The 14,327-nt window shown below is 41.8% G+C and overlaps 1 protein-coding gene across 1 annotated transcript in view; it reads right to left on the bottom strand.

The window, feature by feature from the left end:
* The window catches only part of SEL1L3 (SEL1L family member 3), a 62,286-nt gene that overhangs the window by 41,410 nt on the left and 6,549 nt on the right, over nt 1–14,327 (bottom strand). The window contains exons 2-7 of the mRNA XM_065405401.1: nt 12,387–12,954; nt 10,728–10,854; nt 7,783–7,904; nt 6,490–6,605; nt 4,042–4,097; nt 2,635–2,767 (exon numbers count right to left, since the gene is read on the bottom strand). Coding sequence (XP_065261473.1) covers nt 2,635–2,767; nt 4,042–4,097; nt 6,490–6,605; nt 7,783–7,904; nt 10,728–10,854; nt 12,387–12,954 — 1,122 coding nt within the window. The remainder of the gene's footprint in view (nt 1–2,634; nt 2,768–4,041; nt 4,098–6,489; nt 6,606–7,782; nt 7,905–10,727; nt 10,855–12,386; nt 12,955–14,327) is intronic.

The following is a 14,327-nucleotide window of genomic DNA, read 5'->3' as shown; positions in this document are numbered from 1 at the left end:
GCCACCACTGAGGCCATAGATTGGGCTGCAGAGTCAGCTGTATCCAAGGTTGCTTGAAGGGATGCCTCTGCCACTGATTTGTCTTCATCCACTAGAGCTGCAAACTCTCGTCGGGATTCCTGGGGTAACAACTCTTTAAATTTCAGCACAGAGTCCCAGGAATTAAAATCATATCTGTTCAGGAGTGGTTGCTGGTTCGCGATCCTGTCCTGAAGGCCACCTGTCAAATAGACTGTCTGCCGAAAAACTCTAATTTTTTGGCATCTTTGGCCTTGGGTGATGGTCCTTTTAGCCCCTGTTGCTCCCACTCATTGGCTGCTGACACAACCAAATAGCTTGGATGTGGATGTGTATATGAATTCATAACCCTTAGCTGGGAAAAAGTACTTCTTTTCAGTGTTCTTTGCCATTGGCTGAATGGACGCTGGCGTCTGCCACACTGCTTTGATGGGGTTCATAATGGCCTCATTAAGAGGCAGTATCACTCTTGATGGGCCCGTTAACATTAGAATATCCGCCAAAGCATGGGAGGACTCCCTGACCTCCTCTACCTGGATCCCCGGGTTTTGGGCCTCTCTCTTAAGGAGCTCCTAATGAGCCCTACAGTCATCCTGAGAGGGTGCTATATCTGCTCCCACCACTGCCTCATCAGAAGAGGAGGAAGAAGCCTGAAAAGGTAGGGGGCACTATTCTTCACCTTCGGCACTGGATAGGTCTCCAAGTGCTGCTCTTGGTATTCGGCGTTGGCCTTGGTACTGGAGCCTGGATCCTGCTCTGAGTGGCGTGGTGGTAGTGCTCTGGACTCAGATGCCACACAGTATGACCTTCTGGACTGGGGCCCCTGCATTGGTGGGAAACCCCAGGGGTTCCAGAATGGCCATTGTGCTGGCATCTGCCACTGCTCCCGTGGCCACGCCATGGGTGGGATGCCCTGGCCTGGGTCCATAGGAGGATAGTGCCAACTGGAGTGATGGTGCCAGCTTCAGCGAGAGATTCTGCCTCCAAGTCCGACTCCAAAGACTCCTTTCCTGGAGACCAGGGAGGTACGGTACTGATCGGTGCCAGTGACCAGTGCTAAGAGGGAGGAAATTGGTGTTGGGCCATCATGGTTTCCCTTTGAAAGGCACCTGAGACCTAGGTGCCACAGAGGTCCTTCCATTCGGTGCCGCTGCTGTCAGCTTCTGCATAGCCGGAGACGCTGGTACCAGCAGTGAGGGTAAGTCTCTTGCTGCGGCTAATACCTCTGGTATTGACTGTACTGCTAAGGCTCTGGAACTCTGGTGGCTTTCCTGCATTGGTGAGTCCATAACGGTACCCGCTCTGGGGCTGGAGTCAATGGCGCCACAAAGCTGATGCGGGTCACACTCTACTCTCCCTGCCCTGCTGACTTCGGGGTTGGGGATCGACCTCTCTCAGTCTTCTTCTGATAGAGGAATGGCAAACGGTGCCGAGGTTCTCTTGCAGGAGCACTTTTCTTCTGCACTGGAGATGGTGGATGGTGATGAGGCTCTTGAGATGTGGAAGGAGCATCTCTTCTTGGTACCGGTGATGAAGAACAGCACCGGGGAGCTCCTTACTGAGGCTGAAGTGCTCGGTGCCAAGTCCAAGTGACCCAGCTCCAAGGGATGTTTTAGCGCTGCCTCCATTTCAGTCTGGTGTCTCTACCCTTTTTGGTGCGGGGCCTGAAGTCTTTACAGATCTTACAACGTTGCCGCATGTGAGCTTCCCCCAGGCACTTAAGGCAGGTGGAATGGGGATCACTCACAGGCATAGGCTTGTGGCATAGGGCTTAAAGCTCAGAGACCAAGTTCCGATAACCTAACTATCTAATAACAGAAACAGATTGCAAGGACAAGGTAGTTCCAGCAACCGTCATAGGTGGTAAGAAGGAACTGAGGGGGCTGCGGGTTGGCAGGACCCTTTATATGGGGTACTATGAACGCACGACCCTAGGGGGCACCAGAGCCAACCCGACGGATACCACTGAGGAAAAATTTTCTGCCAGCTGTTCTCGGAGTGAGTATACCCCTACATTGGAATGGACATGTGCAAAAATAAAGGATTATTTTCAACAAAACTGTATCATGTTTGGATGCATTTGTTTTGAGTCAGATGACATGATGCAGACCATGCCAAGCAGTCAGTGTAGACCAGGACACAACGGGATGAGTTCTTGACCCCATTGAAACCAATGGGACATTTTCCATTAAGTTTAAGGGAGCGAGAATTTCATCCATTGTGTTCAATATCATGTCAGGTATAACTAAATAGCACTCAGCATTTTTTAATATCGAGACACTTATTTAGGCCCTTATATATGGGATAAGGAGCCTACCTTTAGTACCCCTTCATGAAAATCTATTAGCAGGTGTACACATTTTGTAGGCATCTAAAGTAACTAGATCTTAACAGAACCCATGATCACATACTAATGTAACCCTCAAATTCAATAATGGTCGATGACAAGATTATCATTTGCTGTGGCTTTAGTAAATACACAGGATCTGATCTTGTGATCAGTCTGCACTCAGAACTCTCAGTGACATCAGTGGAAATTCCAAGGTGAAATGATGGCAGAACTGGGCCCCAGTAGTTAGACACATCCATACTGTGTGTCACTCTGTATGCATTTACCTGTTTTGATTCCAGAATATTAAGACGGTGGTATTTCACAGGTCCAAAGAACCCTTCAATGCCAGGTGCGTACCCACTGCCTCCAAGAACAAAGTATCCAGCCATGTCATCATAATAGAAATCTTCCCTAAAACTAGAAAACAAGACACATAAATGCTCTGAGTATTTGGCGGTATCATGAAGCAAACAAGAACCCTGTGTCTCATACTTTGGTAGAGACTACCTTAAATTCATCCCAAACATCTATTTCTGTTCCCTATCCTTTTACTCTTACTCTCTCTTTGGAAGTGAAGGCAGTTAAACTGAATTAAAGCCACTTTAGTTCTGAATGAGCTTGTCTATACAGGGGTTTAATTTGGTTTAACTAATCCACTTTTAAATCACACTTGTAGTTAATTCAGATTAATTTTCATGAGTGTCCCTGTGTAGAAAAACCCATAAAAAAGATTTAACAAACATTTTGTTTCACAAACATTTTAGAACCGCTGATTTTTTAGTCTGTTGACATGATTTGCACATTTGAGGCGTCTTTCTTCCTGGTTTTTTGTGTCTATAAAACCCAGACAAAGATCTTAATTTTTTTTTATATTTACTATGAGTCCATTGTCACAGTGAATATCTACAAATGCATTTTACACAGTTCACATTTTGTAAATAAGAATGGAGAGGAAAAAGAGTAAACACCAAAGCTTACAATATAATGTATTCCTTTATTAAAGGAATCCTAAAACTCTTTGCACAAGAGTCAGTTGTATGCTAGAGGTAAAACAAATAATGAGATTTTAAGAAGAAAAATGGTCCAATAGCTTGGAGTCAGGGATGGAGAAAGAGCACTAACTCAGTGGGACAGTACAAATACAGGAGCCACCCCCAACCGTGGACACTAGAGGCATGATCCTCATGCCACTGAAGTTGATGGAAATTTTGTCATCAACTTAAGAGGAGTAAATCTGGACCCTCCGGGTGAAATCCTGGCTTCTTGAAGTCAGTGTCAGTTTTGCCATTGATTTCAGTGGGGCCAAGATTTCACCTTAAGAGCCTGATTCAAAGCCCACTGAAGTAAATTTTACTCTACTAGTTTCAGTGGTATTTGATCAGACCCTATGAACTAGACTGCAATACCTTTACTTATGCTGAGTAGTAACTTACTTCTCAAATAGTCCCGATGACTTCAGAATGATTACTCATGATGTATGCAACATGTGTACAGGTAATGTAATCTAGCCCTATGACTGTTGTAGTGACACAAGTGGGTAAAGAATAGTGTCAGAGAGGCAGGATAGAAAGATTTGGAAAATCAGTTTTGGAATTTCAGTTACATCCCTCTTCCCTGCCCTCCCCTCCCCACCCATGCCCCACAACCAAACACTGACCACATTATTATGCAAAGGGAAATGTTTCACTTACTTAAAAGATTGATGCCGGTGCCTTTTCAGATTCTTCCCAACAATGGTTATTTCTATCTAAAAGAATGGAAAATATTAAATATTAAATGTCAGTTGTGATAGACTAAAAATTGCAAGCTAACTGCCATAATATTACTTGATACACATTAGCTCTTAGTTTTGAAAAATTGTCGTTTGCATCCTGCTGTATCTTTCGGTATGTTAAGAGGGGCACTGTCAAATAGCTTAATGGGATTTTTGAAAATACCTAGTTGCTTTGGAAATTCCCAACAGAGAAAAGCATGAGATTTTACTTCAAGTCTATGTGAACTAACTCTGCCCTAAGACTGCAGAATAATGTCTTGATTTAGCCATCCAAGTGACCAATAGGCAACCCCCTTCAACAGGAAATGACTTATTCGCCTTATGTTAATATTGACAATAACATTCACTTCTGCACCTGCACTGGGCTTCAAGCCAGATCCACACCTGCTTCCAGAAGTGGAGGCCTGAATTACACAGTGCAGTTTAAACAAGTTAAAAAAGCTACCTAAAATTATTCAGAAACAAATGTTTTTTTAATTTCCTATTTAAAAAAAGTAGGTTGGAGACAGAACACATGTTAAAATGAGGTAGTCATTTAAAAATAAATGTAAATTGCTATCTGATTTTTTTGCAAGAAAATCAGGCTACTTTGTGGAACCCTGACCTTTTCCTCCATTTATATATTTATATTATAGATGCCTGGAGTTAAGGTTGCACAAATGTTTTAATTTTAAAGTGTCATTTTCCGCTTTGTCCGTTTTTTACCTTTGCATCTAAACTGGGCATTGTGGCTCTTTTAATCCATGAATTAGTTGTTGTTTTTTAAACTTTGAGTGAAATCAATTCAGCCATTTTCAAGAATGAATAGAATGAGAGGAAAAAAAGATTTGCACACTTAAACAAAAGATGCAAACATTTTTAAAGAGCTCTAGTGCATTAGTGGTTCCTGGTAGAGACTAGAAATAGGGCAGGGAGAATGACCCAGATGTTCCTTTTAGTGGTCTGGTGAAAACTGGTTGTGATTTGTTAAAGTTATAGGGGTTTAAAATATGTGTTTGTCTATGGGCAGTGGATTTTGTAATGTGATCTCTTAACAGCATTCTACTGGTTCTCTGTATGAAAGCAAAGCTTAGGAAATTGCATAGGAGGTGGAATATTTTTTCTTTAGGAGTGAAAGAAGCTGGGAGACGTGTTTCTGGGAAGGGTAGTTTTTAGATTACTGAGAGATGCAGGAGCTAGAGGAGGAGGAGGAAGTATACTTAATAGATGGGAAAACTGAGCCACAGAAAATCAGTCCTTCATTGCACTGGAAAACATTCTCTTTTCTAGCAGCAGCAGAGCTATGCTAGAGCTAGCAATTACTAATGTGTGTGGAAAAAGAACAGGAGTCCTTGTGGCACCTTAGAGACTAACAAATTTATTAGAGCATAAGCTTTCGTGGGCTACAGCCCACTTCTTCGGATGCATATAGAGTGAAACATATATTGAGGATATATATATATACACACACACACATACAGAGAGCATGAACAGGTGGGAGTTGTCTTACCAACTCTGAGAGGCCAATTAAGTAAGAGAAAAAAACTTTTGAAGTGATAATCAAGATAGCTCAGTACAGACAGTTTGATAAGAAGTGTGAGAATACTTTCAAGGGGAGATAGATTCAATGTTTGTAATGGCTCAGCCATTCCCAGTCCTTATTCAATCCTGAGTTGATCGTATCTAGTTTGCATATCAATTCCAGCTCAGCAGTCTCTCCAACAAGATGCAGGAGCTAGAGGACTGCTGAGCTGGAATTGATATGCAAACTAGATACGATCAACTCAGGATTGAATAAGGACTGGGAATGGCTGAGCCATTACAAACATTGAATCTATCTCCCCTTGTAAGTATTCTCACACTTCTTATCAAACTGTCTGTACTGAGCTATCTTGATTATCACTTCAAAAGTTTTCTTCTCTTACTTAATTGGCCTCTCAGAGTTGGTAAGACAACTCCCACCTGTTCATGCTCTCTGTATGTGTGTATATATATCTCCTCAATATATGTTTCACTCTATATGCATCTGAAGAAGTGGGCTGTAGCCCACGAAAGCTTATGCTCTAATAAATTTGTTAGTCTCTAAGGTGCCACAAGTACTCCTGTTCTTTTTGCGGATACAGACTAACACGGCTGCTACTCTGAAACCTGTAATGTGTGTGGATTTGTGATAGACATTGGCCTCGAAATCAAAAGACCTAGTTTCAAATCTCAGGGCTCTCATTCTTTTACTGTGTGAACATGTGCAAATCATATAACCTCTCTTTGCCCAGTCTGTAAAAGGGGATAGTGGTGGCATAACCAAATATAAATAGCCCTCTGCAAACTCCAAACACTGTTACCCTTATCTTCAACTACAAGATGGCAGCTGCGACACCACACATACCTGTCCTCCATTAAAAGAGAGATCTAGTCGAAACCACTGTTTCAAAGGAAGGCTGAAGCTAGTTTTCACTGCGAGGTCTTCTCCTTTGACAAGGCGCATCTGTATATGAACATAACCTGACAAACACAGCAACAAATGAAAACAAAGAAAGAAGTAAAACCCACAAAAATATGAAAGCTAGGAACTGGCTTCCTAAATGTTGTTCACAATAACCCTGTCCTGTGAAGCAATACAATGATAATTTGACTGTACTACTTAGAATCACAGAAGTTAGATTCACAGAGTCAGAGATTTTAAGATCAGAATGGAGTATTATGATCATCTAGTCTGATGCCACCCGAGAAAGTCTGATGCCCTGTATAACACAGGCCATAGAATTTCACCAAGTAAGTCTTGCATCAAGCCTGCTCTAGTTGAGCTATAGCATATTTTTAAACAAAAAATCCAGTCTTGACTTCAAAAGAAGTCAAAAGAATCCACCAGATCCTTAAGTAAATCGTCCTAATGGTTAATTACCCTCACTGGTAAAAAATTTGCATTTTATTTCCAGTCTGAACTTGTCTAGCTTCAGCTTTGAGCCACTGGATCTTGTGATGCCTTTTTTTCCAGTAAAAGAGTCCTCAACTTTCAGAAATCTTCTTCCATTGTAGGTACTTGTAGACAATGATCAAGTCACCCCACAACCTTCTTTTGGATAAGATAAATAGACTGAGCTTCTTACATCTCTCACTGTAAGGCAGAACTTGAATCATTCTAGTACCTCTTTTCTGAGCCCTTTCCAATTTTTCAACATTCTTTTTGAAGTGTGGACACCAGAACGGGACACATATTTTAGTTCCAGTCTCATTAATTCCATATACAGAAGTAATACCATTTTCTTCCTCCTACTCCATATTCTCTTGTTTACCCATGCAAAGACTATGTTTGCTCTCTTAGTCACAGCATGATGCCAGAAGCTGTGGGAAAGACCTATAATATTTAGTTCATCCTCCTGAGAGTGTGGGATTGTTCTTGAAAACAAAATCAGAAAAGAAAACTGACACTTTCTGAGAGAGCCCAGGCTGGATGCAAAGATTCCTATGGAAATACCGTGGCCAAATTTAATTCTTCTTAATCTTACTCTAATAATATACTGGATATTTTTTGTTTCCAAACACACAGGGCCAAAATGGAGCATTCTGCGAGGCATGAGTTCAGTAAAATAGGTACGACAAAAATGTTTGTAAATGTTGTTTGTTACAGAGCAGGGATGATAACATTATTTCTCCTCTGAAGGCCTTATACTATTATTACCTTCTTCATTTAGAAATACAGCAGGGGTACTATACATTTCTCCTGGGTCAATAAAGTAGAATATTCCACACAGATTCTTTTCGCAGTGATGGAGTAAATAAAGCCAAACTGAAATAGTGAACCTGCATGAGTAAAAAGAAACAAACAACCCACTCTGAGGATACAGACCATATCAATTTTTAAAGTCTACATATTTTTAAAGGCACGTTTTCCACTTTAGTTTAGCAAAGCTCATTTACTCTTGTGATCTTCAAAACAGAACACAGAGTAGTTACAACTGCTTGAGACAAAACAAGCCATTTAGGAGTCTTGCTGCTGAGATCTCCTCTTGGATATGTAGGTTTGCATTGATGTAGCACTGAGAAGTCAGATACAGTGCTTGATTTTCCAAGTTATACAGTGATTAGAGAGGAGGAGCAACTCTTTAGGGCAAGATTGTGGCCAGCCCTTCTGCTGGTGCACAAGGGAAGGACACAATAGCCTGTCTTCTACTCTTGCACCCCTGTGTACAGACCAATTATGGTGTGGCTAAGGAGCATAGTCCCTTAGACCTCCCTTGGGTACCAGCTGTCTGAAAGGAGGGGTGGGCTGAGACAGATGTCAAGGGAAAGCAAATCTTCACAACCTGGGGCCCAAAGGAAAGATGTATTCACCTGCCAAGCTAAGATTTGATAGTAGGGTGGATCTCTACAAATGGGGAGGGGTGAGCACACATTCCTATCAAACAATGCTGTGCATTGTGCGGTAGCTGCAAGCAGTGGAAATGCTCTGGGGGAAGTCCAGCTCAGAATTATTACAGGAATCCAACCTCTGGGTGACATGGACATGTGCAGCTATTGCAAGGTTGTCACAGGATTAGTAACAGTGCAGCCTGTACAAACCACATAACAGTGAAACTGTCTGTACAGGGCCAAATATGGTTCTCAGTCATGTTGGTATAAATTGAAGTAACTCCACTGATTTCAGTGAAGTTACACAGTGGATATGCTAGGGTACTAAAAGCTGAATTTGGCTGATAGGCTGCAATTTTGAAAAGCAACTCTGCATTGGCCTAACTCTGCTCTCACTGGAGTCAATGGGAGTTTGATGATTTAATTCAATGCTGTGTGCTTTTGAAAACCCCACCTATATTAAAACTACATTTAATAGTATCTTCTGATAAATTATCTTCTTTTAATGATCTTTAAAAAGTGCTATCCCTCAGTTCCATATTTTTATGGGTTTAGAAAAATGCACATTTTAAATGTGTTTATTTTAAATACTTTAAGCTTGATCAACTCACTCCAATTTCCATTAGAAATTATATTTAATGTACAATATCTTATGTCTTACTCAGACCTAAAATTGTGTGTGTTAACCTAATGACTAGTAACTATATGTTCTCTTCCTGGAAAAATGCATGGGAGGGGAGTAGTTACATAGTAAGATCGGTGCACTCTGATAGTTGGGAATGTCACATCATTCTGAGGAGTATATGTGAGAGGCAGAGTAGCTTATAAATTATGTGTACACTAATCCACAGGGAGAGACTGTGCTCTTTGTACATATCCTTCATGCCTATACACCACTCTGTGCATCCTTCATCCCTAGCAACACAGCTAACTCAACTGCTGCATTCCTATTGATTCTCTGATTGCAAATGTGTGCATGTGGCCCTTCTGATGGCTGTCACAAGGCACACAGTGTAGGACAATGCTGACTGAGTCAGCACCCCCTGTCACTGTAAATCTCACTGTAAAATATAAACCTCTGGCAGGGAAAAATGCTGTGGCCAGTAGATGCTCCAGGATTCCTACTTCCCCTTGGTGCACAGTGCCTAGAGGCAGCTGCCCTATGCGATGGCTGAATTTCTCCAGCCCTCTCTCACTATCTTATGCTCATCTGCTTCTCTGAAGGGGAACATATGTCCTTACAGAGATTTCTGCACTCAAAGAAATCCCCGATTAAGACTGAAAGCTTCAGATTGTTGAATCTGGTCAGTTTGCTCCCTTCTGCTCTAAGGTGTGGAGAGGAGCAAAAATTCACATGTAAATGGGACTGTGGAGAAAAAGCTGTGAGATAGCATGCTTCCTCTTCCACTCACTGTGTAGCTATCAGCAGCTGGTTTGCCACCACAATTTACAAGTGGTGTTCCATGTAAAAGAGGGGACATGGCCTGGTGGCAGGGAAAGGGAAATTGTGAGGCGCAGGGGAGTTAATAGTGCATATTCTCATCCACAGATTCTCAGAGGGGGAAGTTGAATGCAGCTGCAGTGGATGAGCCACTTATAGCATGGCACATGAGCCAGCCGTGCTACCAGTTCTAAAGGGGCTAGAAAGTGCATCAAAATAGAGCTTCTACACACGGATGATTTAAGAGGCCTGTGTCTAGGGCCACTAATTCCCACAGATCCTCAGGATCAGCAAGTTTGGCAGCCATACCTCCTGTCCTTTGTACATAAGGGTGATATACAAATCTAGTGATCATTTTCCATTTCCATAACCATGTTGCACTGAGGGGAGGACAGGGAGCAACAGGAGCCCAGGGGAAGGGTAGGGATCCTCCTCTTTCCCCCTCAGATCCCTATGTGGTACCAAAGAGCAATGGAAGCCGGGAAAGCTGCAGGAGGGGAGTTCTTCATGAAGTACGACTTCTCTGCATATCCTGGGAAGGAGTTTAGAAGCTGGGAGCCTTACTTCAGTGCTGCTGGAATGTTTAGAGGGAGTGGAGGATGAAAGAGGAGTAAGCCCAAGTTTATTTGGTGTTGCAAAGCTCAGTCCTGTCCTCTCTCCTCTGCTGAAAAAAAACCTTATAAACACCAGCAGGGTAGCTGCCCTATCACTTGCTTGAATTAGTGGAGAGTGTGCCTTTAACTTGTGATTTTCTGTACAAGGGTGGCTCTGAGGACAGATTTTAGCCATTAGGAATTAAATATACTCATCTTCCATGATTTGCATTTGCTTACTTTGGGTAATCGATCTGATGCTGCCTGATTGTCTCAAGCTCTCTGTTGTGAAATCTCTTGAACTTCTTCACAATTCCTGTCTTCTCTCCGCTTGATGCATATGGAAAACTGAGGATCTCAACAGCATCTGCCAAATGTAATCATTCTTAGTCTGCCAAGAAATGCCAATTCACATTGACACCCCACGTTCATACACTGTTAAATGTTTAAATGAAATATCTTGTAATATAGATCAAATGTCATGATCTAGTCAGCCCACAAATACACAACAAATCCCTAATGTTAGATCAACTGTCCTTTACGCAATACACTGCAGCCCAGGGAGAGGTTACTTATAGGAGGGAAAGAAGCATGGGGTCCATTCCTCATGGCTATTTTGAGGCTAGGATCAGTGGTAATGAGGTCACAAAATGTGACAAAAATTCCAGTTGTTAGACACAGATCTGCCCAATAGGATCCTGAGGAACTTCTGATGCATCCGAAGAAGTGGGCTGTAGCCCACGAAAGCTTATGCTCAAATAAATTTGTTAGTCTCTAAGGTGCCACAAGTACTCCTGTTCTTTTTGCAGATACAGACTAACACAGCTGCTACTCTGAATTCTGACAGATTGTAGGTTTCCCTAGACATACTGAGACCGGTGGGTTAACTAGATTTCTACAGAGATATCCTGCATCCCGCAAGCTGTGCTTGTGGAACAATCATGGCTAAACCCAATCATGAGATGTCATCATGTTGCATCCCAGTATGATGGCATACTTATGCAATGCCACACTGGATCATAACATAAGACGGCTGTACCAAGGAACACACTAAAAAAGAAGCAACTCTCGGGTCCCACGCCCTTTGAATACATTATAGTAAATGCTCAGTTATAGTGGAGACAAAATTTTGGGTCACTATAATGGCCTCATAACAGTTATAGACTATAATGTAAGTAAGACCATTCTAAACTACATAGAGACAAATTCTACCCTTAGGTACATGAGTGCACTCCCATTGATTTCACTGGCAGAAGTACCCATGTAATGGAGGGCAGAACTGGGCCATAAAGGCCTAAGATGGCAAAACCTGTTCAGTTTCGGTGATGATAGACTTTTTCCTGAGACAGTGGGTCACATTCTGTATTTACTTCTGTACCCACACACTGTCTTCAATAGGGGTGGATGGGTGTAAATGAAAGCACAATCACCATATGTTTTAACTCATTTCTGTTCCTTTCTAGGAAATGTACAGGGATGCTTCAGATTTTGTTTATAAATAAAATGTAGCATAGCAAAGCTATAGTTGCAGATGAGATGGACATTGCATTCTAAACCCTATTTTCAGTTGTTTCTGTATCATTAAATGTTTCCTTCTGGGCTGAAATTTCACATTCGCACTCTTAGTCCAAAGGCTAGTCTTCTGTGTTGGGGGAGGAAGGGAGATCCATTTTAGGGCCTGATTCTATCATTCTTGTATCCAATGAAGTAGGGTGCATTGATTTAAATCAAAGCTATTTAAATCACTGATTTTAATCATTTTGCTACCAAAAGTAAATCCCTCTGGCAAAATATTTTTGCTAATAACTATAAATATACACTTTTATAGAAACTTATACAATGTGCCATTTTGGTCCCATCTTAGCTCTCTAAAAAAGGGAAACGTGTAATTGTACCTACCAGTCTCATGCGGGCACTGAGGTATCCTGTTTGCCTGGAGCCTCCACATATGCTCAGAGCTCCACTTAAAACATACTTTGTGATCTTTGTATGGCCGCTCACAAGGTGGAACTGTTTCCAACAAAGTATAATTCTTGGCAACTGCCTGTAGGTAGCTTTCATCCCGCTTGGCATCATAGCTCCCAACAGGTTTGTGATTGATCCATGCATATAGTATCACAGTAGGCACTATTATAGAGCGTCTGATGAAATAATCATCTCTGTAAACCATGATGTTTGGAAATTTCAAATGCACTGTTTGAGTTCTACTTATATGAAGCTGCTTCTCGTTCTTCCACCTCTTCTTATACACTAACACACCAGTTCTGAACTCCGATGAAGCTACTGCTTCCAAAGTGACAGTGCAAGGCTTAGAACATAAATACTGAACTGAGACCTCAGAATCATTAAGAACTCTTTTTTCTAAAATGTTTAAATGAATAAAATCTTCAGAAGCTATGCTTTGGTCAGACTGTGGGATAACAGGTGTCGTCAGGAGTGTCTCCCTTCCAAACGATGGCACAAAACTCTGGGGAAAAAAATCAAAATGTTATATCCACCTGCCCGAGTTAAACTTTATTATTAATATATTTACAGCGGTATGTTGCACGTGTTTCTTCTCATTTTAAAATGTAAAATGTAAGATACAATATTAGACACCCAAAATGTAAAGACCCTTTCATACAGGAACTAGCTATGGAATATTGAAGAGACATTGTTAGAATTTTTAGGCTAATAATTGACCAGTTTAAATACTTAGAATTACATACACAAACAAATATACATATAGATATATCCTGCAAACCTTCTCAGGTAAGATCCTATCCACCAAGGAAATGACTTACTCTAGGAGGCACTAAGCACATTTTAGGATCAGACCATCAAAACTTCTATTGTAATTTATAGGATTTGGACCCTTGTTTTGTTTTTGTTTAGCTGTATTTTTGTCAGCTTTTTATTCATATGATTTTAAAAATAAATTTTCCTACTACAGAAACCTTTAAATTAGTCATCTGTAAAGTGGGGATAATACCTAATCCACTTCCCAATCACATTTCTGTTAGGATTAATTAACATTTGTAAAGTATCCAAAAGTGCATTACAAGAATGAAATACAGAATGGCAGTGCACTTACTAGTTGGAAAACACAGTAGTCATTATTTGCAGCAGTGTAGACGGAGGTGCTAATGTGTCAGTCCCCCCGCCCCTCTGGCCAGACTGAACTGTTGCACAGAGTTTGCTCAGTCTGGAGGGGCAGTCAGTCAGCCTTTTCTGTCTGAGTCTCTAGAATAGTCCTATTCTGGACTATGAAGGTCTTTGTTTCTGTACCTCTTGGGTGTACAGGTTTCCCCTTATAGTTGGCCAGGGCTAGCTGGTCTGGAAACCCCTTTTGGTACTTAAGTCTCCATTGAGGGATCGGTAGGCGAACCCACGCCAACCTACTCCACTGGGTTCCAGCTCAGGGCCCTTAAACCAGGCAGGGACAATTAATCCTCAACAATTCCTCCTGCTGTACCCAGAACTCCTTTCTACCTTTACTTGGCTTTGTGGGCTTCTTCAGCCCATAGTTACAGTCATCCCTTGTCTGGGGTGTTGTGCATGGGCAGCTTGTCACCAATCTTCTGGCAGGACTTCCCTTCTCTAGCCTGCTAGCTCCTCTGGCAGTCTCCCTGCCCCTTTGCTTCATAACTCCTTTATTCTTCCAACTGCTGTGAGGCTGCCAGTCAGTACTGGCTGGGGGATCTGCCAATATCCCTTGGTCAGATCTAAGGTCATTATATAATATGTGCTTGTCCTAGATGTTCAATGAGGTTATCTACTCAAGACATTGGGTAGGCATCGAACAGCAATAGTAAAACAGAACAGTGTCCTGTTAGCTAATTTCATATGCTAACACTCCAT

Source organism: Emys orbicularis, chromosome 5, assembly GCF_028017835.1.
Source record: "Emys orbicularis isolate rEmyOrb1 chromosome 5, rEmyOrb1.hap1, whole genome shotgun sequence".
NCBI classification, from domain to species: Eukaryota; Metazoa; Chordata; order Testudines; family Emydidae; genus Emys; species Emys orbicularis.
The sequence above is the reverse complement of the archived record's forward strand: the minus strand, read 5'-3'. Positions and strand labels throughout refer to the sequence as shown.